Below are 24,574 nucleotides of genomic sequence, written 5' to 3'. Positions count from 1 at the left end.
GCAGAGACGTATCTTTTCATCGAACTAACCTTCGATGCGAAGAAACGAGTATATGTAGCTTGTCTCGACATCCCCAATGCCTCGAGAGGCGTCACAGTGGTTAGAGTGATTAGTTTAGGGAATTTGGCGATTCCTGAGCTGTTTGACTGAAATGGTAGTTTCTACGGAATACTAATAGGGAAACACGCGTTGCAAAGCTCGAGGAGATCGAAACACGCGGCCGAGATGCATTTTCTTTTCACGGTACACTTGCGTCGCGTGTATCGCGGCCGCCGTTGACTCCATTGTTTCCAGCCGGACGGCAGAGGCCCGACAGGACTCCGTTGAAAAAGGAATTTCTCCTGGCTGCTCCTCGACAATCGCTTTCTTTTTTCACCGTGGCCCGTTCGACGCCGTGGACTCGTGCGATCGATGCCGGAGATGCATCGCTACACGGTGCTTTCTTCCTCGAGTTAGCCGGCTGAGCTGCATTTATCGGATTAGGGCAGCCCTCCTCGAGGATCAAAGGAAGAATTACGCGGCACGCCCCGAACCGTCGGCCAATTCGTCTTTTTCCTCGACTAGCTGCCAGAGCAACTCGTCGACCCCGCAGGATTACGCGCTGATCCTTTTTATCTCCGCGTGGGACCGTTTAATCGATACCGAGAAGATTCGTTCAGTTTTCAAAAGCGATTTGGGAGGCTAGGTGGCCTGGATGGAAGAAGGTTGCCGCAAGTGTGTCACGGGGTTCGTTCGGGATTTAGGTAACGAGTTCTTCCAAGTAGGGGAACGCATTCGTGCCTGTGCATTTCGTCACGTAGATAGTTTCGGGAAAGGACGAGTTCCGAGAACGTTCAGGACCGGTGCCAGGAAAGTGACACGGGCCAATGTAACCGCTTGAACCCTTCGAAGACCTCGAAATACCCGGTTCACGCGAATGCGCGCGATTTCTAACCCCTATCTCGTCAGCCCATCCGAGTCGAGTGCATTTTCTCGGAGATCAACCCCGTGTTACAAAGGCACGTAGCAGTCCGAGATCGATCTCTCTCTCTCCCTTGGCTTTAATTTTCGCCCAGGGTGCCCCTATGCTGCCAGCATCCTTCGCGATCCACGATACCAGCGCGGAGGTAATTGTATCACGCGAAATCCGGCTTTAATGTTACGGCATAAATCGCGTAGGCAATCTCGGCTTTGCATACGTTTAAAATACATGGTGGACCCTCTGCGGGGGACCGGGCTCATTTCGAATGCGCCCAGCCCGGAGATGCACGCAGCCGGCCCGATTAGCTGAACCGGAATTTACCACGCCACCGGATGGGATGACTTAGAAACGGTCTCCTCGTCTCCCGTTCCCCTCCATCATGGCCATCGACGTTACACGAATGCTCGAAATTGCTGCCTCGGCCTGGCCTCGCTAATTGCGGCTCGTTATAAGAGTAGCCGCGTAGGAAATAAAAATGGGTAAAAAAAGAGGAGGGAAATGAAAAAAGAGGAGATAAAGAAGGATGCGCTTCGTTGTTGCGTCGACGACGACACGCGTGTTCGAGTTCGACGGGTCTGCACACCGACGCGACAGGGTGGTCCAGAGGTATTCCGTCGAGAAAAATGTAGCAAGTGGCCGTTCTTCGGGGCTTGTAGCCTTGCAACGTTGCGTGCTAAGTGAAATTTTAATTAGGCCGGCCCTCTTTCGACCCGTGTAAGGGCTTGCTAATTGCGCGTGTGGTCTCCTTCGTCGATGATACTCGCGGGGGCCACTCCGAGAGTTTTAGGGAGAACTGACTGAGTGCTTTGGGATTGCACGCCCGGGAGTACGCCTTTAAACTTGCATACCGGTAATCGGCTTAACCGATTACCGAGGAAAATCGTTTCGTATCTTCGACTCCCTGACGAAGCAGTGGCTGTGCTACCCAAGCAGGAACCAGCCAATATCGAACGTAGGAGCTAGAGGTAACAGGATTTAGCGACGATATTAGTCTCGATGGAACCGATATCCGTGCTCCGTGAGAAACTTGGAAACCACGGTAGATTTACTGGAACGGTAGGTTGGTCGTTGAATATTCCCGTGCATTTGCAGCATCGGCGACCTTGATAGTCGGAAGCACGACAAGTTGGAGTACCAGGAGGAAACTGGCACGAGGCACGATTTCGATTCGCCTTTTCGTGCCGAATTTTCGTGGCATGTGTGCGCCCCTAATTGACACGGACGCGTTGGCAGCTTTACGACGGTCTAAAGAGGAATTTCCACGACGGAACCCGCGGGTTTATTGGACGAGGCGCAGTTAAAAGGTCCCCTTTACGGGACTGGCCACGCACGATTCCCATCTCCGCTACGTCTCCGCCATTCTTCCCATTCCCTTCGCGGCCACCTTCCTCCTTGTCGCCTTTTCGTTTACCCTGCGGCCCAGCCTCTTCTTCGTCCTCTGCATCCGCGGCGGAAGTGGGTCACTTGGACCACGGCCGGCCGCAGAGACAACGGCGAGCCGGTGAATTGAATTTATTTGCGCCGCTCGATGCATCGCGGGTAATTGAGTCCGATATCTATCGAGTGTCTTCTTGCCTCTTTTTACCTCTCCTTTGCCTCTTCTTTGCCTCTTCTTTGCCTCTTCTTTGCCTCTCCACCTCCCGTCCTTAAGCCGCGTTTCCCTTTGTCGGATAACCCGCCGCGGAGGAAAGCCTTTAAGCAGAGGGTTGAAAGGATCGATCTCGTTTGCTTCCAACGTTTCGCCGATTGTTTCTCCGTTGCTCGGCAGAAGAGGGCTGCACTCGATCCAGTCGAGACTTTTCTTCTCCTCGCGAGTACCGGAGGGTAGTAAGTGGGTCGGAGAGACAACGGCTCGTTTCGATAACGAATCGGATACACTTGCGGCGCAGAGGGAAGACAATCCGCAATGTGATGGCCGTCTCGCGCCATACAAAATCAAGAAGTTAATTGTTACAACGGTCAAGCGCAGAATAACAAGCAGTGCAGGTGCAACGAACCACGAAACACGCTATACAGAACGGAGAACTAAAAAGATCGGCGAGAAGAACACACAAATCTCTCTCGGATTTACACGTCGGTCGTAACACTTCCGTAAACCGTGCAATAAAGTGCACGTGGAACGGTGTCATTGGCGGAGCAGGCAGATCGTTCCATTCCATCCTCGTCGCCGAGATCCTCCCGAAGCGGACCGGATCGGTGCTACTTCAGGGCATCGGAAGAAGCATCCCTGGCGCCGGAGATTCGGCCGAGTGTGAAGCCGGCATAACGCGTGGAGGAGATAGTCGAGCAGGGTCGACTCTCTCTTCTTAATTATCGACCGCGTCGCCAACAGTATTCCCGTTCTCGTCGTGGCCCCTTCACGGGGAACGCACTTGCGTTTAATTGCTTTTCAAGGACAGAGAAACGACGGAAGTGGAGGAGCGACCGGGCGATCGATCCCTGGGGAACGGACCACTCCGTTTCTTCCTTTTTTCCCTTATTTGTTTCCTTTTCGACTCTCTCTTACCCGTTCATCCCGATACTCCTTTTTTCTTTCTCCCGTCTCGCGACAACTTCGACCATGGTTAACGATTAAATTAAAGGCTCCGTTTATTCCCTTGTAATTGCCCGGCGCTCCCCGTCCAGCCGCCCTCCAGAATTTCCATTAAACTCAACAAACACACGCCAAGGTACGCGTGCCCGACGTGGCAATAAATTTTAATTAACTCGCCCGACGCGATCACCGCCTTCGCCGCGCGTCTTTTGATACAATTAAAATACAGTTAACCGGGGACCCTCGGATCCGCCATCTTGCCCCCGACGTTCGCACCCCTGGGCATCGTTCTCCAGGGTTTGACGACAAGTCGAAAGGCGTCGAGAGACGATTTCATTCGTGAAATCGACGACTCGTCGAGTTCCATTTTTGCTACTTCTCTATCGCGAAACACGCGTAAACGCGGCGAGGAGAAAATGGCGGCGGAAAATGGCAATTACACCGGGGTTGGAACAGAGATCTCGAGGACTCGGTCGCAGCTCGCGGAAGGCTAGCATGCCGAAAGGCCATACGTTAGGGAGTTAGGATGGAGAACCACTAAGCCAGCATCGATAACGTCCACGCATTCCTGAAACGTGTCGCAGAAACGCGGAGAAAAAGCGGCGGCAACACGCGATAACGGTTGCCGGGATCTTCGTCGTGTCACTGGGTCGCAATACACATTTTCTAGCGGCATTTTCTGACCCCGCTTCACGCCGCATCCGTTCACCACGGGGAACACCGGAATGATGATAAATACAAGGAGAAACGTTTCCTAGGGGAGATATTAATTTGTTCCGTCGCGTCGGGCACGAGGCAGACGAGACGCGGCATTATACCGCGTCCGCGCTCGGTTTGCGTGTGTCTTGTCATTTTCACATCGGCGACTTTGTGTTTCGAATCCGCGCCACCTAGAACGCCGGTTTCCTACTCTCTATACCCTTTAGAATTCTCGGATATTCCACGGATTTTAGGTCATTTTCTCCCTCGTCTTAGGGGACTCTCCCCGTCTTATTTTCAGCGAGGGAAGTACCCTGCGCTCTTTGTTGCTTCCTTCCTTTTCATCTTCTCCTTGGTTACTCTTTCTTGTCGCCGCGCTTTCGCACTCGAGCGATTCTTTGTCGGCTCAGACCGCGTTTTTCTTTCCGCGAAATTCTTTAGATTGCTTTTTCTATCGCTTCAGGTTTTTGCCTTTATGACCTGTTTCCCCTTCTTACCATTAGTCTCCATCTTTTTGGTACCTTGAGAAACGATTTTGAGCGAATAAACTTTTTCCTTTTCAACGACTATCGTTCTCAACCACCTTATCCTGTTGTAAATTTCTCGAGAAAGTAACCACGGAGTGGAACAATAATAATTTTTAAAATATATATATATATAATAGCTGGCTAGTCACTAATTGTCTATGACGAGTACTCGAGACGAGAGAAATGAAGAAAGTCTCTCTCGTCGGTTCAAAGACTGTAAAAGAAACCTGAGCATAAATCGAAGATCCAAAGACAGAAGATTGGTGGAAGCTCCCATTGGAGAAAATGGCCAACACCCCCGTCCCTCGAACCCCGGCGAGTGGTATTTAACTTGGAACAACACCTGTCAGCCGGCAAGTGCCCCCGGTACTTTCGCACTCGAGTCGACTATTTCTTAATAAGGTACACAAGCACGAACAGTAGTGCAATCCTTATTGATTTCCGATCACGACACGCACGCGTGATGCACATTAATCAGCCGCCGCCGCTGCTGCATCATCCGATCACCCTAATATTAAGCCGATAATTAATAGCCGACGAAATAAATCACGGTAATTAATCGGTCAGGTGTCAAAGATTACGCGTCGGGTCGGCTTGACGAGGGAAAGCTCGGGCAGATAAGGGCCTGGCACCTCGATGCCTTATCCGCCATTGCTCGGCGCATTAATCGGTGCCGGGTTTTCCCGCTTCGATTTCGTCGATAAAATTCGTCCGCATAATCGATGAAATTTACCACTGTCGAATTTTTCATCGAGTTAAATCCATCGCGGCAATCGCGCACCGTGAGGCGCAATTAAACCGAGCGCGCAGAGATTTATCATCGCGAGGCCAATTAAAAAGTGGGAAACGAGAGAACGTCCGTTCCGTTCTGTAAAGCCGCATTGGCCCAGTAAGGATCTCCGTGCAACATTCGGCTGTAAAATCACCATTCGTTCCATACACTGTCTCTCCCGCCTCCGTTGCACACCAATCCCTCGATTTATCTCCGCGCTCCGTCCTCCGCTCGCGTCTCGATATATTCGCGGATTTAAGCCCCGATCTTCCACCGAGATACGCCGTCTCCAAGCGATCTGGCCGTGGTCCAACATTCTTTCTCCGCTGATTCCGTTTTGTGTATACTGCTCGACGAACGCCGCTCGAATACCGCTAATATTTTCACCCTCCCCTCGATACAGGGACGTTCGAAGGATTCGTCGAAGTGACGGGCGTGACGGGAACGAGCAAGCATTTTTATTCTGCAAATTTCGCGCTCTTCGCGAAAGCAATTGCCAAAGTTCAGCCAGCGAATACGTTTGCAAATTGGCAACGATTTTTCCCGATTTAAACTCAACCTCTATTTCAAGAAATAAAAGGGGGAAGAAGAGGGAGGTAAATGATACATTGTCAGGGAGTCGTGTTTATCCGGAAGACGGTGAATTTTCTAAAATTGCGACCTCGGCGCGGGTTATTGTCGCCAGCAGCGGGTAACGTTACGTAACGCGTGTAATTTCAAGAGTCACGAGATCGTCGGCGCGATAAAGAGATCGCGGAAAAAGGGAAGCGAGAAAGGAGAAGGATGAAAGTGCCGGTTGGCGAGACACGCGGTTTCGTAATAGCGCCAAATGGGAAGAGGAAGCTTGGAAAAAAAGAAGCAGAAGTCGCGGGTGGAAACGGGACGGTCTATTGTTTGTCACGGGCAACGATCTCGACGCTCTGCCGGCGCGTACACGCGCGTGCACGCGCGTGCTCGTTTCGCAGAACGCGAGAACAATCGCGGCCTTGTTCTCGAAGCTCGTGAAAACCTTGACGAGAAGGTTACACAGCCACAATTTCTACCCTCCCTCTCTTCCCGCATTTAATCTCCCTTTTAACGCTCGATTATGCTTCTAATCGGCCAAATTTAAGATTTTATTTTATTTAATTTAGTAAATAATTACGATATCTTTATTGGGATTTATTCAATTGTTATTTTTTTAATTGTTATTAGGATTAGGATTCATCTGGTTTCTAGTCGTTTCTCTAGTCACGTCGTGGAGTTTCTCTCGCTACCCGCAAGGAAGGGAGATTAACCGTGGCAGGTTTAAACCACAAAAGCGCATCGTAGCGAGGTTTCATCCGGGGAAAATACCGGAGAAAGTTTGTCGCGATTGGAAGTCGATTGGGCAAAGTTCCGCTTTATTCTTCGACAAAACGGCTCGTCCCGGATCGTCTCACCCTCAATGGCCTCCGATAATCGAGGCTCCGGCTTAAAGCCGCCCTTTCATCGCGGCGATCACGAAAAGATACCCAGGATCGTGCCATTTCCCGCTCTTCTCACGCGAGCGCGATTTTTAATACGAGGATCTCTATAAAATTTCATCGAGCAAGATTATCGGTCGGAAAACGCGATCCCGGGGCGTAACTCGTCCAGTATCCTCCGCCTCGGCGCAGTGTCCATTTATTCGATGTCACATCCGATGGCCTCGAGTAACCGACTCTCCGCTGCATTGTTAAAAAACGCGAGAGAACGGACCTCGTGCCACGGAACATTGTTTTCGCCGGATGATTTACCGCCTGTAAATCGCTGGCCAGGATTTTTCGTTATCGCGCAGATGGGCCCGAAACGATCCAAGTACGCTTCGAGGCGTGTCGATTCTTGGACCATCCTGTGACCATCCTGTGACTATCTTTCGACCATCTTTCGACCACCTTTCGACCATCCTTCGACCATCTCCCATCAGACGTGTCCGCAATTCGTTGAAAGCACGGACGATCGCGCGGGGTCATCGAGCTTTTTCGAGAGTAGGCCCCGAATCGTTAAACGTCGCGTCGCCATACACGATTCGGGCGACGTCGGAGGAGAAGGATCGAGTAAAGGCAGCAAGGAGGATCGCTTTTGAGACGAGGTGTCTCTGTGTTCGCGTGCAACAATGCAATTTCGGGGATGACAGCGACAAGTGGCCCCGGCAGAGAAAAAGATTCTGGCCCCGAGGTGAACGGTTAGCCATTCTCTCGCAAATCGTTCCCTCCATTTACGTGTGAGAAACGAGGTTGGAAGCAAGTCAAACGTGAAGTCGAACGAAACGGCTCTCTCTACGATCATCCTCGTCTACCGTGGATTTCTTTAGAAATTCGAAATGTAAAATTGCCGACAGTCCGAGCTTATTGCTTGGAAACTAAATGGATCTCGTTAAACGACCCTGTGACGAGGCTTGAAATAATAATATTCTCTAGCACCGGACAGGCGAGTCGAACGTGCATGGCCACGATGATCGGCCGCGATGACGAAAGAAACGGTCACGATCGAATCGTTTCTACTCGAATCGAAAACGTATGGTTCGTCACGCGTTCGCCGATTTCGTTCTCGAGACGTTCCAACTGGTGGACTCGCGAAAGAAATCGTGCACCAGAGGATCGCCGTTTCCGAACCGACTGTCACTCGCGAAACGAAAGCCTCGTTGCGTTTGCAGCGTGTGAGCAGGCATAACGATGGGGACAATGCGCGCTGGTGAAAGTTTCCACGCAGACGAGATGCAGAGGTATTCGTCTCGGGGATGCGAGCTGCGAACAAAAGTCTTTCGCCTCGAATTCGCTCGAAGAACACTTCCAGCTTTCGATTTTCCCGCGCAAACTCGACCAAAACTCCCCTTCATCGCTCGGTCTTGGTAATCGCGTAACCTTTGAAGACTCTCGGAGGAAGATCGGCGGAACGACGATCTCTTAAGAAGGTTCCCGATGAAATTCGATCGATACGCGTCAAGTACCTCGCAGCTGGGACGGCGTGGCTGCCAAGAACGGGCGCATTTGCATGGACGACGAATTAGGGTTGCAGAGTACCCCGGGAATCTTCGCTGGAGCTTCTGGTCGCTTAGCGAATTGGGTCGAGGCAATTTCCATGCAAAGTATCGACGGGCAAAGCGAATTCTCGAGCAGCCGCGTCTAATCAGAGTGCAGGGGTCGTCGTGGCGCCCGTTCGTCGACGGCTGCAGCGAGATCTTACTTCCAGGACGATGTCTCGGGCCAAAAATTGCACGCCGAGCACGCGTGCCACGCGGTTTTACGATCGTGAAGTTCGAATGGCTGTGTCTCGTGCCAAGTATACCATCGTTGGTGCACGAATGGCAACTTTAAATAAATCAGACCAAAACTTGCTTTCTTTTTAACCAGACGCTACAACCACTACTCCTAACCACGTACTAATATATAAATATCGTGCAATCTTTTCGACTACTTTGCTAGAATTATTTGGTAACTCACTAGAATCATAGAATCCATGAAACGATCAATATAGAAGAATTCCGCGTACTCCGTTTCAAGAAACACCCACCCCCAAAGAAAAAGGAGAAAAAGGGAACGAAAAGAGCGGATCGTTTTAAGGTTTTAACTCGAAATTCGTGTGCGATCCTTTCGACTATTTTGCTAGAATTATTTTACGACTCGTTCAAATCGTGGAATCGATAGAACGATCCAGATAGAAAAATTCCAGTTACTCCATTTTAAAAAACACCCAAAAAACATCCACCCCCAAAGAAAAAGAGGAAAAAAGGGGACGAAAAGAGCGGATCGTTTTAAGCACTTAACTTGAAATTCGTGTGCAATCCTTTCAACTACTTTGCTTAAATAATTTGGTAACTCGCTGGAATCGTCAAATCGATACAACGATCAAAATAGAAAAATTCCAGATACTCCGTTTCAAGAAACACCCACCCCCCAAGAAAAAGGGAAAAAGGGGGAACGAAAAGAGCGGATAGTTTTAAGGTTTTAACTCGAAATTCGTGTGTCATTCTTTCGACTACTTTGCTTAAATAATTTTATAACTATACTACTTTTATTAAATAATTTTGTAACTACCTAGAATCGTGGAATCGATAGAACGGTCAGGATAGAAAAATTCCAGGTACTGCGTTTCAAGAAACGCCCACCCCCAAAGAAAAAGAAGAGAAAAGGGAACGAAAAGAGCGGATCGTTTTAAGGTTTTACCTCGAAATTCGTGGAAGATCGGAGGAGCGTGGCAGCGGAATTCGCGATAAGAGAATAGGAAGGTAAGTCGGAGGTAAAACGCGTGATGGCGTATTTCACGAGGTCGCGCGTATCGAAGCGGCGATTTATCGTGCCCGGAGGACGACTCCCGTGTGCACGGCAGGCAGAAAGGCTCGTAAGTTCTCGCCGAAAGCTCGCCCTCGAAGCCAGATATATTTCTCCGGTTGATCCCGTGACACGGTCCACGATATACAGTTACGAAAGTTGCGTAACAGGGCCCTCGAACGTGGCCACGCTGTAAATATAAAAAAATAACGGTACCGGCTGTGCACTGTGGACATTGTGCCCGGCCACCCTGCCGCTCGTTATCGTCGCCTCTGAATCGATACTCTCGCTCCCGGTTAATTAGCCGGCGACTTTCGGATGTTTTACTGCCTTCCTCGTAAATTCGTGAATCTCCGTCCACGAAACGATCGCCGCTCGATTCGCCGAAGGAATAAAAGTGGAACGACGAGACCGGTGGACGCCGAAGTGGCATTTTCGCGTCCCCTCGGACCAACAAGGGTGAATCGAGGGGTACCGTTCGCTCGATCTAGGAATTTCGCCTAGAACCGCGAGATCTCGCGGGAATCGGTCGGTGCACGGTCAGATCGCTTGACACGAATCGCATCGCCGGCTCAAGGTTGTCCAAGAAACCTAAATTTACTTAACTGTCGTCAAATTGACTTTACGGCTGCCGGTCGAGAAAGTTTGCGCGGCCTCGAAATCGGTCTCCATTAAGAAAGCAATTACTCGGAATAACGATACGCCTGGAATCGCGTGCCGCGATAAGTAATTGCGAGTTTTGTTTCGCGTCGTGATGGATCGAGCAGTTGCTTCGGCGAGGAGTGCCTTCCCTCGTTGGACAGACTACGAGAAAAGGGTGCCAAAAGCTGCGAAAAGCTACCAAGCACTGCCAAACACTGTCCCCCAACGATCGTTTTCGATCCAAAAGATCGTGGCAATTAATTCGTCGCGAGGAAGTTAGGGCATGATTCTCGAAACGACAGCATCTTGACACAGAATCGTACGAGCTGGCTAATTTCGAGGCGTGTTCGACAGTGAAGTCTCGTTGTTTCGTGCTTCGTCGAGCGTCCTCGTTTCCGCGCCGCTTTCGTGGTACGCAAGGTTCGAAATGTTAAGCTTCCTCTCTCTTTCTCTCTCCTCCTTCTCCACGTTTCTACTGCTCGCAAGTAGCAACATATTTTAAGGCTGCCAAAGGAAAATAATGCGTTCCGCGCGACTTGCCACGCCGCACATGCCTCCAGAGACCGCCTCGTATATTCCGCGAACGCTGCGTGCAAGGGAAAAAATACGGCCCCGGCACCACTCGATCGTGCTAAATTTCGGTCACCATTGTACGCGATTATTTATCTCGCTCGCTCGCGGGTCACTCGCGATAATCGCAGCCGAAATCCCCCGGTAAAAACCGCCGATTTCGGTATCCCCCGATCTCTCCGCGTCGCCGGCCGTTCTCACGGTTCTATTCGCGCACGGAATGGCGGAACATCGATCGATCATTTCCTCGAAACCCATTTATAGTTTGATGATTAATTCACGAAACGAGTGTAGATTTTCAGAGAAATATGGGTGACCCACCTGCCTCTTAATTTTCTTCGATTCTATCCGATCTTCCTCGTATCTGATCGCTGCTAATGACCACAAATAAAGCCCGAAGAACCAGTTTCCGCGAGAAAGGGGAAAAAAGTGCCGGAGAAAAAATTCGCTACCAAGTCACTGCTCGATTATCAGAATTACAAAAAGAGGAGAATAGCAGAAAAATTCGATCATAACGAGACGAAAAAACTTCCCAGTGGAGGAGTAAAAAATTCCAGGGATCGAAACGCGTTATTCCTCGTCGTCGTTAAAATTCTTAACAAAGAGAATGGAAAAAGAATGGAATTATAAGAAAAAAAAAATAAAATAAAATAAAAGAGAAAAGGAAGAGAGACAAAAAGACGGTAAAAAGGGATAGGAAAGAGCATTCGAGTAAAGGAGAAAGAACTGCTGAACTCTATGTAGGTCAAACAAATTCCTCCCTCTTGAATCTAATACCTCTAGAGACATATTGTACTACCATCGCCTACACGATTCAATTATCCCGTCTCTGAAAAACTCTCTCGTCCTCCTCTCGAGCAAAGCCCACTCGATCTCTCTCGAGAGAGCATTCGAACTTGGTCTGGTTGCATCCGAGGCGAGCACGACGGCTCTTAGCAATGGCACCGAAAGGATCCCGAGGCCAAGTTCCCTGCCACAAAGACTCGCAGTTCGAAACCCCCCTGAACGACACTGACATCCTAATCGCGAACGCGCAGCATTCTCGGGTAGGAGTGCTCGCGTGGCGTGCGAGGGTTGTTTCCCTCGACAAACGATCAATTATCGCGATGCGTCCGCGCTAAAGCAGCCAACGGGGTGCTTCATACGCCTGCTCCGTTTACGTCCGGACGCCGCGCGTCGTCTCTCGATGGATTTGATTTCGTGGGCGTTCTCTCGACTTCCATTAGCGGCGAGCGTCCCGATTAAACGGCCACGCGTGGACCCGAGACAATGCATTTCGCTAATAATAGGCGATCGACGTATCAGATTAAAGGGCAAGCGTGTGTCGCTCTAGTCCTCGTCGTGATCCTCGTGTCGCGACGCTCGAGAGCTCGTTTCCCAGCTGTCCCATATACCGTCAATGGGAGTTCCGAGTGGCTACTCTCTCGATACTCCTACTCCGAAATCGTGTAGCTGGTAAATTAATCGATGTCTCGAGCCACGGTCATGTCGATGGATAGGTATCTGGCCCAAGTTAAGCATCGGTAACTCGGCGAGTTAACAAGCGGCGGTTTGACTAGATCGATCTCGCTGTTCGATCTCGATCGGGATCGTCGATATCGGATAGGTCGAGGAACGTTTCGAGTTTTCGTTCACGATCGTTTGTACGGATTCCATTGGGAAAAGAAACGGAAAAATAGATCTAGTTCGTTCGATTCTGACTGCTCGTTCGATAGCGTTTCTTTTTATCGTGGAAAAGCAACGCGATTTCCACGGCTCGTCCACTTTCTCGACGGAATGGCGGCTCGTTAGAGCGGAATTACACGCTTCTCACAACGAACATTCCACTTCCACTTTCCACGAAAATCTCGCCGCGATGACGACCATCGGGGGACCAGGCTAATGCGTGCGGGAATCACGCTCGAGCGAGGATGATTAGCGAGAAGCCTATAACGAAATGGGACGATGACGGTGCAGTATGGCGGGAGCACGCGAATCTCGCCGATCCCGAGGGGTGTTCCGCGTTGCTTTTTCGTTCGACGTCGAAACACAACGGACAGCGTCAGGACCCGTAAGTAGGTAAGTAGGCAGCCGGAGATATTGCTTGGTCGTTTTATAATAATCAATAGGTTTTTTTCCGCGGGCTAATGCGCGCCGCTGCGGTTTCGCCTTCTCACGCCTAGCGAACCTTACAAATTGGCTACGCGAATGGAATTTTATGCCTAGATTGAATCACGCCGAGAGAATCGGCGGATCAAACCGTGACCCAATGTCTTCCTTAATCCTCTCGATTCTAGATTACCAACCGAATCCAAACGGTTCATAAATCGCCGACGATTTCCCCGGTGATAATACCGATATTAACGAAACTGGCATTCCACTCTATTTATCACGATCGCTGGAAACTCCGTGCAATCTGGATTTCCCTCGAACCCCGATGACTAGATGGAAACCACTTCGCGGCGAGTGCTCGTAAACAGCGTCGAGTCGCTGGCCAAACAGCCGGGAATCCAATATCCAAAGTGCAAGCTAAGGGATTCGAGGGAGAAAACGGGCAATTCGATCGATCCTCTCTTAGACCCTGCTTGGTGAACTTGGGAAAGAAGAGGGTTGGCTATCTCTCGATCGAGGCGAGGATTCACTGCCGGCCGTCGACGCCTTGCGTCGTCGCGTGTGGCCACGAGAGGCGATGTTGTGTGGCAAAGTTCGCGGACTTTTACCGTCACGCGAGCCGAAGCCGATCCGTGGAACGAAACGGGCGAACAATGAAAACGTTTCACCCAGGTTCCCGACGCAGCTTTTCCCGGTATCACCTGTTCGAGCAGCAACGCGTTCGAGGTGCACCCGTTCCGGGAACAATGAATCATTCCCGTGGCCGTGAGGCCGCGCTTTTAATCAAACTTTCCAGCGAATCCGATGGTTATCGCGCGAGCAACGAAACACGCGTCGGAGTGTTCGGTTATGGGAGCGGAAATGGGCCGAGAACGGGTTAACGGTTAACAGCTACAAATTTCTCCCATTAAAGTGAAATTACAGGCGAACCTATCGCGCACGATCGATACGCATTCGCGTTTCAATCGTCGAGAAGTATAATTGTTCGCACGCGCATCCTGCACGGGCCAATCCCACGGGTTACTCGAGATCGACGTGCGGAGAAGATTACGTTCTTTCGGCAACAGTCTGTGTTCTCCACGCTTTCGCTTCGCGTGCAACTTGCCCGTGCAAGCTCGCCTGTCCGCGTGTGTACACGGGATAGACGGGACCGCGTAAAGAATTAATTCGAAAGACGAACGATGTCCATGGTATAACGAAGGGTCGGGCAAGCAGAGTAGGGATTGCTGAAGGGAACTCGAAGCGCGGTGGCACGGTATGAAAGCGGTTTACTTCGCTCGAGACGAGAGCAACTCAAAGTTCTTCAGCCTTGAAACAATACTTTAACCACTCGGCGTACTCGCGCGCCCTTCGAGCGCTCTGCTCCAGAGTCTCCACCCCCGACCGATTTACGAATCGAGGAGGGTGGTAGCAGGGCTGTTTGGTGAATTAGCACGAGCTGGGGGGGGGAGGGGGGGGGACGATGAGGGAGAGCGAGAGAAAGCGTGAGAAAGCGAGAGCGAGGGTGGAAAACAAGGAAAGCTGGGTTTTGGTGAGCTTACAAACGAATAACACAAAATGGCACAGCTTTCCTCGTCACCCAAGGGGTACTGTGCCGGAACGCGTTCCCGTTTTTTTACATGGCGGGGATCCCCAGGAGGCCTACACCATGCCACACGGTATTATACGTGTGGAAGAAAGTAAAAGAAAGAGACTATTGAAAACGCAAGTTATTTGGAAAAGTTAAAAAAGAGATGGAGAAGAGAAGTGTATAATCCTTAAGCCATCAGTCTCGTGGATGTATGCAAATCTCGTAAGAAGTTCATCTTTCTGATTTTCAAGTCTTAATAAATTAATCGTAGTCACGCGGACGGTTCCGATGGTAATGTTATCGCGACCGGCCACGAATACCGATCACGGGGCAAGCTCCATTTACGAGGTGAAAGTATTTCCACGCAGAACACACTAATGACTCGTCGCGTATTTTTCCTGCTCGCGTTCGATTACGTGCCACGTGCAACTCCACTTTCTACCGTGTGTACCGCCTCGTCCGAAACAGAATCCACCGATGAAACCGTTCCGATCGACAGCTTCGCCGAACGTCTTTCTTTTATCCTCAAGGATCGATTATCGGTATTCGAGGAGGCAGCGATAACGATGCGCTCTTCGAGGCGTCGAGTATCCTCGCATTTATCTCCGGGCCAAGAGGAAGAGCGATGACAACGGGACGAGAGGAAGAAAGAAACGAAAGAGAGAGAAAGAGAGAAAGAGAGAGAAAGAGAGAAAGAGAGAGAGAGAGAGAAAGAGAGAGTGAGACGATTTCATTAACTTTATCGATATCGTAGTACGACGCCTCGATAGAGCCGTTCCAAGGGTGACACCGAGATCGTCCGTGTGACCACGGGGGTGAGAAACTTAACGCTAAACACCGGCATACGCGATGCCGGTGCGTGTGCCTTAAACTCTAATCCACTTAATCGACTACCTGCTTGTATACCTCTTCGATGAAACTGAGATATCGAAAACGAAGAAGAAGCCACTAACACGTTCGAGGCCGAGGTGCGCGACACACCGATCACCGGAACTCAAAGAGGTGGCCACGTTACGGAAACAGGATCTTTTATACCCTGGAAATTATTGATTTCCATCGCTCCGCCAGGCCGGTGCACGTGCGCAGGTCCTTGGCGAACGGCGCACGAGCACCACCGGCTCCGTCCCACCAGTGAAAAAAAATACTTTTTCAAGAAAGTCGCGAGCCCCCGACGGGCTCGTTTTTACGCGCCAACGACGCTCCGACAAGCGATCTTATGGAAGACGATAAACGGCCAACGAATATCGCCACTCGAACAGGGTAATTGCCAGGGGTTCTTACTATTTGTCAGATAATACAACGGCTTTTCCTACGCTTCGTGCTCAAGGCTTCGAATCTGTTCCACGGTTATGGTTTGTGAGATTTCATGGCAGATCGTATCGAAGGAATGTTGCTCGAACGATGTAAATGGCGTATGAAATATGCATCGTATAAGGGACGATTTTCGTGCTCGAGATTTCAGTGCTTCTCGATACTTGTCCGGTAAGAGATGTCGAAGTAGAAATAGATTTATAAAAATGATCGTTCGGGAGAGAAGTAAACAGACGAATCGAGTAGATATAAAGTGAACGAGAAAATGACTCCTTTACGTCTGCAACCACGTATCATTTCAACCTTTTCGTTGATATTCCTACTCGTAGATGACGATGCATCAAATTTACTAACTGTATACGTGTGCTGCATTCGAGGTTAGGTAACTTAACGAAGTCATTTTTCAAACGAAGAATTTTTCCTGGGGTTAAAGACCCCTGTGAAATTCAGACTATGAGTATGTAGCTTAATTAAGACCTGCTAAGCAAGTTTAATTTTCGCGAAATAAATAGCACGCGTACGAGATATTTGATAGATGGAAAATTTAGAGAAGTATATGAAATTTCGGATGAAACTGTCTACGTCTTTGCATCCCTCGTGGAACATTTCTGTTCCTAATTGTGACGAAAATTTAATCAAACGATCACGTATGATGGTAGTGTCATCTAACGGATAGCTCTCGGAATTATTTCATTCGGAAACTAGGTCATCAGGTTTACCAATCTTTGTTATACGTAGCGGCTTGCCGAACATAACCTTCAACAGATCCTTATTCGCTATTTATTTAACTGTGACTCGATATACTTAATTCCTTTCGGTCACTGGTAAATAAACAATACATTTTTTCTATATTGTAGGGCTACTAGTTACGTTATTTTAATTAGATTTGTAGATTTAGAAATTCTAGTCTAGGATTTTTTGTCTATCAATCTACGAATAAGTACGACACGATGTATAATTTTGTTTACATATACCTAGTGAATGACGTATGTTTTGCGTAGTTAACGATTAGTGAAGGGCACACATAATAATTATGAATTTATTTTCTATGTAAACTGAAGATACGACGATTAAACGCAAGTAAAATGCAAAAAGCACAGATGAATAACTCGACGTGGCCATTTCAGTAAGTACCATTATCGAATTTTTGCGTCAAGTCAATAACGTTTATTTTACATTTTCATTTTCAGTACAAATGAAAATGCCAATTCTGGTAATCCATGGCCGGAACTTTGCCAAAAGAATGAAGTTAAACATTCTGCACGCAAGAAAGATGCTGCAAACGCAAAAGAGGGTCTTAATGTAGTACCCTTGGATAATTTTGAGTTTCCTGAACTTGGCGGCACAGTTGTTAAAAACAAGAATTCTATTGTACCGAGAGATCATTGTATGTCAAGGCCTGATAATGTACAGATTTTGGTACCTATGCAGACAAATATGGAATCAAAGAGATCAAAGTGCATAAAAAGATACAAAAGATCGGATAAAATTTGTATTAATCTTCAAGAAGCTTTACAGGTAACTATTGTTACATTTGTAATTAAATAATTACTTTGGAAAATATCAAATTATCTTTATAATTTTATTACAGAATACGATATATGCAAATAAAATGAGCAAAGAGGTTCCTAAATTAAGAATTAATCTATTATATATGGGCAATCTTGGTTTCACAATACCAAATACAATGGAAAAAAATAAATGTTCTGACTTTAGAAAAGTTAGGATATGTATTTCCAAGGACAAGAAGCCTTCGAAATTGAAGAAAATAATTCTGTTAAACCGTGATATTAAAGCACAAATTAACATTGAAAAGAGAGCAGCATTTGAACGTAGAAAAATGGATGCTATTTGTAAAGATGTTGATACTATTAATTTCGATGCTCTGAAAATTACACCAGATTCAGAGAGAAATACAGACTATGTCAGGAATATGTGGACGATGACTCTGTACGATAAGAATTACAGAAATATAAATGAAATGAATATTTCTGATGATACTCTATCTCACAGGCCAGATGTAATCGAAAGGATAAATGATCTTGGAATTCAAGGAAGGCAGTTGACAAACAGATTAATTGGAAAAAGAAACAGAACAAGTTTTTCTAATCTTGTCACTGACATTGTTGAAAATGAAATCATTAAACAGACTTTTTCTCTTAAAATCGAGGATGGAATTAAACAAGAAAATCAAAATATCACAGAAATAGATGATAAAAATTTTATTAAATTTTCAAATAATTTTAGAGAGTAAGTACTTTAATTTGTTTATATCGATAAACAACAAAATATTTTGTATTTTGTACAATATTTAAATACTATTGTGTGATACTGTAATATATTTGTATGATTGATTCATTAATTCTTACTTATATACGCAATAAATGATATATACATTGTATTATTGAAATGTTTGTCAAAGTTACATCCCCCACCCTATTTCCTTTCTACAATTACAATTTTTCTCTAAAACTTATTTTATTCGTATCAAGATACCAAGAATATTCATTGTACAAATTTATACAAATACCTTACAGATACTGCACTAACGTGTTAACAAAAGGCTTGAACGACTCTCTTGAAAAGTTCCTACAGGAAATTACAAGACTTCAAAAAAGATCTTATGAGAAAAATCCAAATAAATCTAAATATAAGCGCCGCTACTATTCCGGTTTGAAAGAAGTTCGTAAACATGCCGAATTGAAAAAACTCAAACTCGTAATTATCGCTCCTGATATCGAAAAAGTTGAACTTGATGGTAAATATAAAATTTATACCTTGAAATAAGTAAAATGTAAAAAGATCTTAAACAGGGATTTCGTTCGTGTAACATTTATACATTTTTAGACGGATTAGATGATCAGATTTATAAAATGGTCGACACGTGTAAAAGACAAAACGTAGTTTTCTGCTTCGGATTACGAAGAAGGAAATTAGGATATTATACTCACGGAAGAGGATTCGTGGGATGCATTGGTATTGCAAATTACAGCGGAACCGAAGTAAATAAGTTATAATCCACAGAATCACAACACTTCGAATCCACAAAACACTTAACACACGTTTGTTTTCAGCCACTTTTCGAGCACGTTTTAATCGAGCTTGTGCACGCACGGAATACGTTCGAAAAACTAAATGGCGCCATGGAAACGAATATCGATATATCGAAAGTGATCTCGGAGAATTTTTTACTTTCGGAAAATATTGACGCACTTTTGAAAATTTTATCTCATAATATGCATCCTTAATGGGATTCGTATTCGTTTAATTACGAACGTTAAATAGGAAGAAAATAGCGATACTCGAATTATTGACAAAATCGATACATATCGATATACATATACTCCAAAGCTTATTTATCGCTTCAGCGTCATTTCCAACGTTACCGATTCGGTACGGAACGAGATTCCAACACCAATGGTGGCCGGAATCAAAACTAAATTTAATTATGAAATTGTGAATAATATATAGGTCAGAATATATCATAATTGCATAATAACGTATGCAATATGGTACTTATACTATACAATTCCAGGAGTCACTGGCCATATTGCTAATTAATTTTTTAACATCGTATAAACGCAATCATAATTACTGCCAATTTCCTCATAGTTGCTATATAATTCATAATTGCCGTAGATTCGTATAATTAGTAATTTTATATTAAATAATACCGATTACCCAAATTTCACTGAGATTGCTACGAATGAGGTCCTAATTATAACTGCGTTCCATTCATCCTGCTTTTACGCAAAAATTTATTCATTTTTGAATAAATTCTACGATTAATGCGTTTGCAAAACGTTTAACTTCTTAACGTTGTGCAAAGCAAACAATAAATAATGTTCAAATTAAATCGTAAATTAATCATATAACTCTATATGAGACGTTTCATACATGTATCAATATTTTAGACATTCGTGAAAAAGGAAACGAAACGTCCCACAAAGAATCATTACTTTACTTATCTAATTAAGTAAACACTCACTCATCATTAATTATGCATGCACCTAGTTACTAATGTATCTTAACTAGAAACTAACGTACTTATTTAATACTGCCTTTTAACAATGTTAGTTAATGCTTTCTTATTAATTATCTACTTATATAATAAAATTTTGATTTAAAAATATTCTGCCTAATCATGAATTAATTAAAAAATTTAAGCAATCCTTATAGATCCTTATAATTATAGATTTATAATCCATATAAATCCTATTAATTCCAAATCTAAAGGTTTCTTTTTATAAATTCCTCATCTATATTACTATAAAAATTTGTTCGTGAACCCTACCTATATAAATATTTAACTATAATAAAGGAAAGGAAGTGGGATATTACGTACGACATAGAACTTCTATCGTTGGTTTCCCAGTAGATTTTAAATTAAACAAAGCTGCAAAAAAATTAATAAAGTTTCACGACATATAATTAATTTGCAGTAGACGTAGGTATAAACGTCATGCTGTACCATTTACCTCTTTTCTTTTTCCTCTCATTTCATATCATTCTATACTGAAGCATATATTGTATGCTTTACAAATGATATTAAATATTCAAATATATAATCGGTGTTTTTTACAAGTTGATAAATCTGTAACGAACTTGTTCAGTGTGCCAGTATTTAAATAAAAAATGGAAGGAAAAGAAAGATTGACACCTGACAAAAAAATATATTTACTTAAAATCCTACTAATGCAATTAATATCTCTTTTATGAAAGAAATTAATTTTAACTTCTTAATCAGAATTGTAAAAATATGAAACGCGTTTAAAGTTAAAGAACTTTACTTACTTATTTCGAATTAAGCATTTTCTTTTAGTACCAAGTATGAAAATGATTATGCATACATGTATTTTACACGTGTTATATAAAATAACGTACGAGTTCGCGAAAAATAAAAGTACAATTTCTATTATTAACACGAAGCCCCGAATTCCAGCCACAGAACATTTTTCGCGTACAATTTTTAGGAAAAACAGAAATTTGATTTATGGCTAACAAACTCAAACATTTATAAAATTGTTTTACTGTCAAAAAAATTGGAATTACTACGAATGGGGTAACGATGAAAAGGGAATAACTGTAATGCCGAACAGTCATAGTTATTGACTCTGAAAAATGCTTCGAATTCATTTTTTATTTTTCCCTTTGAATAAAATCACCGAACGAAATTGTTTAAAAGTTAAAATAATCCTATTATTCGTGCAAAAGAGAAGCGTTTCTTTAGCAGTATTTTCAGTAACAAACGCTGTGATAACAAAGGGTGCTGAAACAGAAATAAAAGGAACTTCGATAGCGAGAAGGGCTATTAAAATAGGTATATCATTCACTCAGTACAACCAGAACAAGAAACCATGAGTGGAATATCCTTTTTGTTTCGCAACGCTAACTTTATTATTAAATTTACTCACAAAACAGAAAATTCTCGGAATTATCCGCACAGAGCGCTTTCCCTCTATGGCAATATTAATTAATTTACACCTGGTCAGTAGAAAGGAGAAAATAGAAATGGAAAGAAGAAGTAGTAAACTTTAAAAAGCAAATATGCAATGCCAGTAAATAGTAGTCTGTTCTCTCATAACTAAAAATAGACAACACTAAATGCGGAAGGTCCAGGGTAGTCAAGTTCAAGGCTGCTGATGAACAATCACTCTTATGCAGTCTTTTCAGCTGCACCAAGTAATTCAGGAACAGCAACACTTCCACGATTCAAATACAAGAATTCAGACAATACTTGAAAAACGAAAAGCGATTATTCATTGACGCAACACTAATGCAACCCTGATGGAATAATATCGCAACGCTAATTCTTAAAATGAATTTAATAAAAATCTAACTTTATACTACAATTTAAAATAAAAGAAATATTAATATCGCTGTTTAAAAAATTACAATAATTCATAATAAAAATTCTGAGGGTCGCGATTCGTATCGATTGGGATCTCTTATTTTGCAACATGATCGAGTAACAGGAGGAGTAATAATGCGACTTACAAATAAATGAAGTTCACCATCTCTGCAAAATCCGTCACCAGAGAGAAGCCACCAATGGGCGAAGAGGAAGCTGTTCAAGACCTGTAACAAAGGATAGAATATTATAATTAGTTACTAAATACATTGTTGAATATTCGAAGCGAGTGAATTCATGAAAGACGAAACTCTATTTAGCTTGAAACTTTAATAACAACGAAGTGCAACAATGTAATAAGCTTAGAAAATAATAAAATATGGAATTGCCACACAGAAGCTCAGAAATTGGAAGAAATTCGCGATTAAATATTGAAACTACAAGGAACATAGAGAGTAAAAATAATCATAATAACAACGAAGTGCAAAACTGTAATAAGCTTAGAAAATAATAAAATATAGAATTCTCATAGAGAAGCTCAGAAATTGGAAGAAATTCGCGACTAAATATCGAAAATATAAGGAACATAAAGAGTAAAAATAATCATACTTACAGTTATGGCTTCTAGTGCGGCGTCGAATCATTTCGAGAGAAGCACTGACTCTAATACCGAAAACGAATGCTCGAAAGCAAAGGTCCATACGTATGAAGAGAATAAAAATTGAAGACTATGAACGCGCCCGGTTAAGTTAGGATCGGCGAACAAACACTGACTCTAATTTCGCGTACAAATTTGCTTAATAAAATTTCACGCAGCAAACACTGGCTCTAATCACGTATGCGACTATTATAATTGAATTTAGAAATGAGAGGTACTTTGCTCCGAACAATATTAAACATACAATTACGCGGCAAACACTGATTGCGCGCGACACCAATATTTTCACCAAGTGAAACCTCGTTATTAACAAAGGGTGGAATAGAAAAATAAGCGAAATATTTTCATATTTCTCTCATTTTTCCTATCAATCGTATGGACAGAAAAATCCTGCTGCTTTACTGAAGCTACCGAATGATTATCGTTTATTTCTTCAACGTATTTAAAATATTAACGCGTGGAAATATATACGTGTAACCTACGTGTAATCTAAGATTAATAGAAACTTTACTCCAACGTGACTGTTCATCGTCAAAGTCCGAGTCTACAATGGCAAACAACAATTTATAAATATTCAAGAGACTCGCGATAAATCAAAATATTCTAGCTAAACACGCCAGAGGAATATGTAAACACTACACAAAAATCACATTTGACTTTGCATCGAAAGATGATCGCGTTTCTAACTACGGCTCTTGTGAACGTAATAAAAGTTGTTGGCAATAACAAGGTGACGTCGTTACTACAGAGAACACAGAACGGAAATACAGCCAAATATGACGCACATTAATTTTCTTTTTTAGATATAAGATCTAATAAATCTACTTCGAGTTACTGTCAGTTTGTCACTCTATAACGCGAAACTGAAACGGCCAAGTGATTAACTAACCTAATATATTGGAAATTAAGCAACGATTTAATATATACGAAATAAAAACGCAACCTTCTACTATTTATTTCTTTTTTATTTTCATCTCGGTACTCGCGGCAAACTACAACGTTATATATTAAGTTAGATTAGATATCTAAGATAGAAAGATCGGCGTTCGATTCACCCCCCCCCCCCCCCCCGCCGTAGTTAGTCGATTCTTTTTAAATTTATTTTTTATTTTGTGTTCATTTTTCGTATATGAAAATTTTGTAAATAAACAAATGTAAATAAAATATCGTAATAAAAAAATTTATTTTTTACGCTCTCTTATGCAAGCATTCATTCCTTTATCTGACAGACGACAAATGTACAAAGGTACGCCTTTACAACGCAATTATAAAATTTCATAAATTAATCACATAAATTGAGTGATTTGTTAATTTTTCTTCAAGTGAACAGCAGAGTGCATAGAAAATGCGAAAAAATTGCAAACAAACGTCGGAAGCATTGTTGTGTCCATGCAGGTGTACCTACATCACGCAAAAGAATGTAAGTCTTTGTCTTAACGTAAGCTTCAGTTGTAATTAAATAGTGTAAGTTATGAGCCATTGTTTTTCCATCTTTTATTAGTGATAGCAGAGCTTGGTTGTGAAAAGGAAATATTCTGTTGAATTAAACAGACACATGCAACGGTGGAAAAATATTGGACTCATGGAATATCACCAGCGTAGAGCCATGAGATGTAGAAGAATTATATTTTATAACGAGAAAAAATTGAAGCAGCAATACAAATATGTAAGTTATGATATGTCTATTGGATTCTAGGTCGGCTAACCATATGACATACAAGATAGAAATCTTTGATGGTCAAATAAAGATTCAGAAAATGCAGATGGCTTAGGCAGATAAAAGAATAAAATTAATTTAGGTGATGGCCTTTTATAACAACTAGATATAAAGAATACAGTGAGATTGAAAGGTATATTGTATTCCTAATCTAAATAAATATTAATATCAGTGATCAAAGTCAATGATCATCTCTAATGTGTTAAATTTCAGAATGATGGAGCTGAAGTATGTAAAAAAAAGAGAAAGATTTGAATGAAAGCAGTGAGAAGAAGTGCATATCATGTCGAATCAAGAAACAGGAAAGGGGCAGCGTATGTATCATCAGAGAAGTATGTGTGACATTGACATGCAAATATAAGGATTATTGAGTGTAAATGCTACATTAAAGCAAAAATGTG

The 24,574-nt window shown here is 43.9% G+C and overlaps 2 protein-coding genes across 2 annotated transcripts in view; both read left to right on the top strand.

Moving 5' to 3' along the window:
* Positions 1 to 16,859, top strand: part of LOC108554252 (uncharacterized protein DDB_G0271670-like) — a 68,209-nt gene extending 51,350 nt beyond the window's left edge. Inside the window, exon 7 of the mRNA XM_017909457.1 lies at positions 16,805 to 16,859. Coding sequence (XP_017764946.1) covers positions 16,805 to 16,859 — 55 coding nt within the window. The remainder of the gene's footprint in view (positions 1 to 16,804) is intronic.
* On the top strand, positions 16,851 to 19,195 carry LOC108554251 (uncharacterized). The gene is made up of 6 exons (XM_017909456.1): positions 16,851 to 17,073; positions 17,138 to 17,465; positions 17,539 to 18,197; positions 18,485 to 18,705; positions 18,795 to 18,949; positions 19,022 to 19,195. Exons 1-6 carry the CDS (start codon positions 17,033 to 17,035, stop codon positions 19,193 to 19,195), a joined length of 1,578 nt encoding a protein of 525 aa, XP_017764945.1. The 5' UTR covers positions 16,851 to 17,032.
* Positions 19,196 to 24,574: the final 5,379 nt, after the last annotated feature.

The sequence above is a fragment of the Eufriesea mexicana genome, unplaced genomic scaffold (assembly GCF_001483705.2).
Source record: "Eufriesea mexicana isolate 0111107269 unplaced genomic scaffold, ASM148370v2 scaffold18152, whole genome shotgun sequence".
Classification (NCBI taxonomy): domain Eukaryota; kingdom Metazoa; phylum Arthropoda; class Insecta; order Hymenoptera; family Apidae; genus Eufriesea; species Eufriesea mexicana.
The sequence above is the reverse complement of the archived record's forward strand: the minus strand, read 5'-3'. Positions and strand labels throughout refer to the sequence as shown.

Bases quoted from the DNA above. Each gene is read 5' to 3' on its own strand.
- LOC108554251 (XM_017909456.1), top strand. From the start codon at position 17,033: ATGCAAAAAGCACAGATGAATAACTCGACGTGGCCATTTCA. The intron at 18,198-18,484 runs GTAAGTACTTTA...AATACCTTACAG, and splicing joins TTTTCAAATAATTTTAGAGA to ATACTGCACTAACGTGTTAA. The intron at 18,950-19,021 runs GTAAATAAGTTA...GTTTGTTTTCAG, and splicing joins CAAATTACAGCGGAACCGAA to CCACTTTTCGAGCACGTTTT.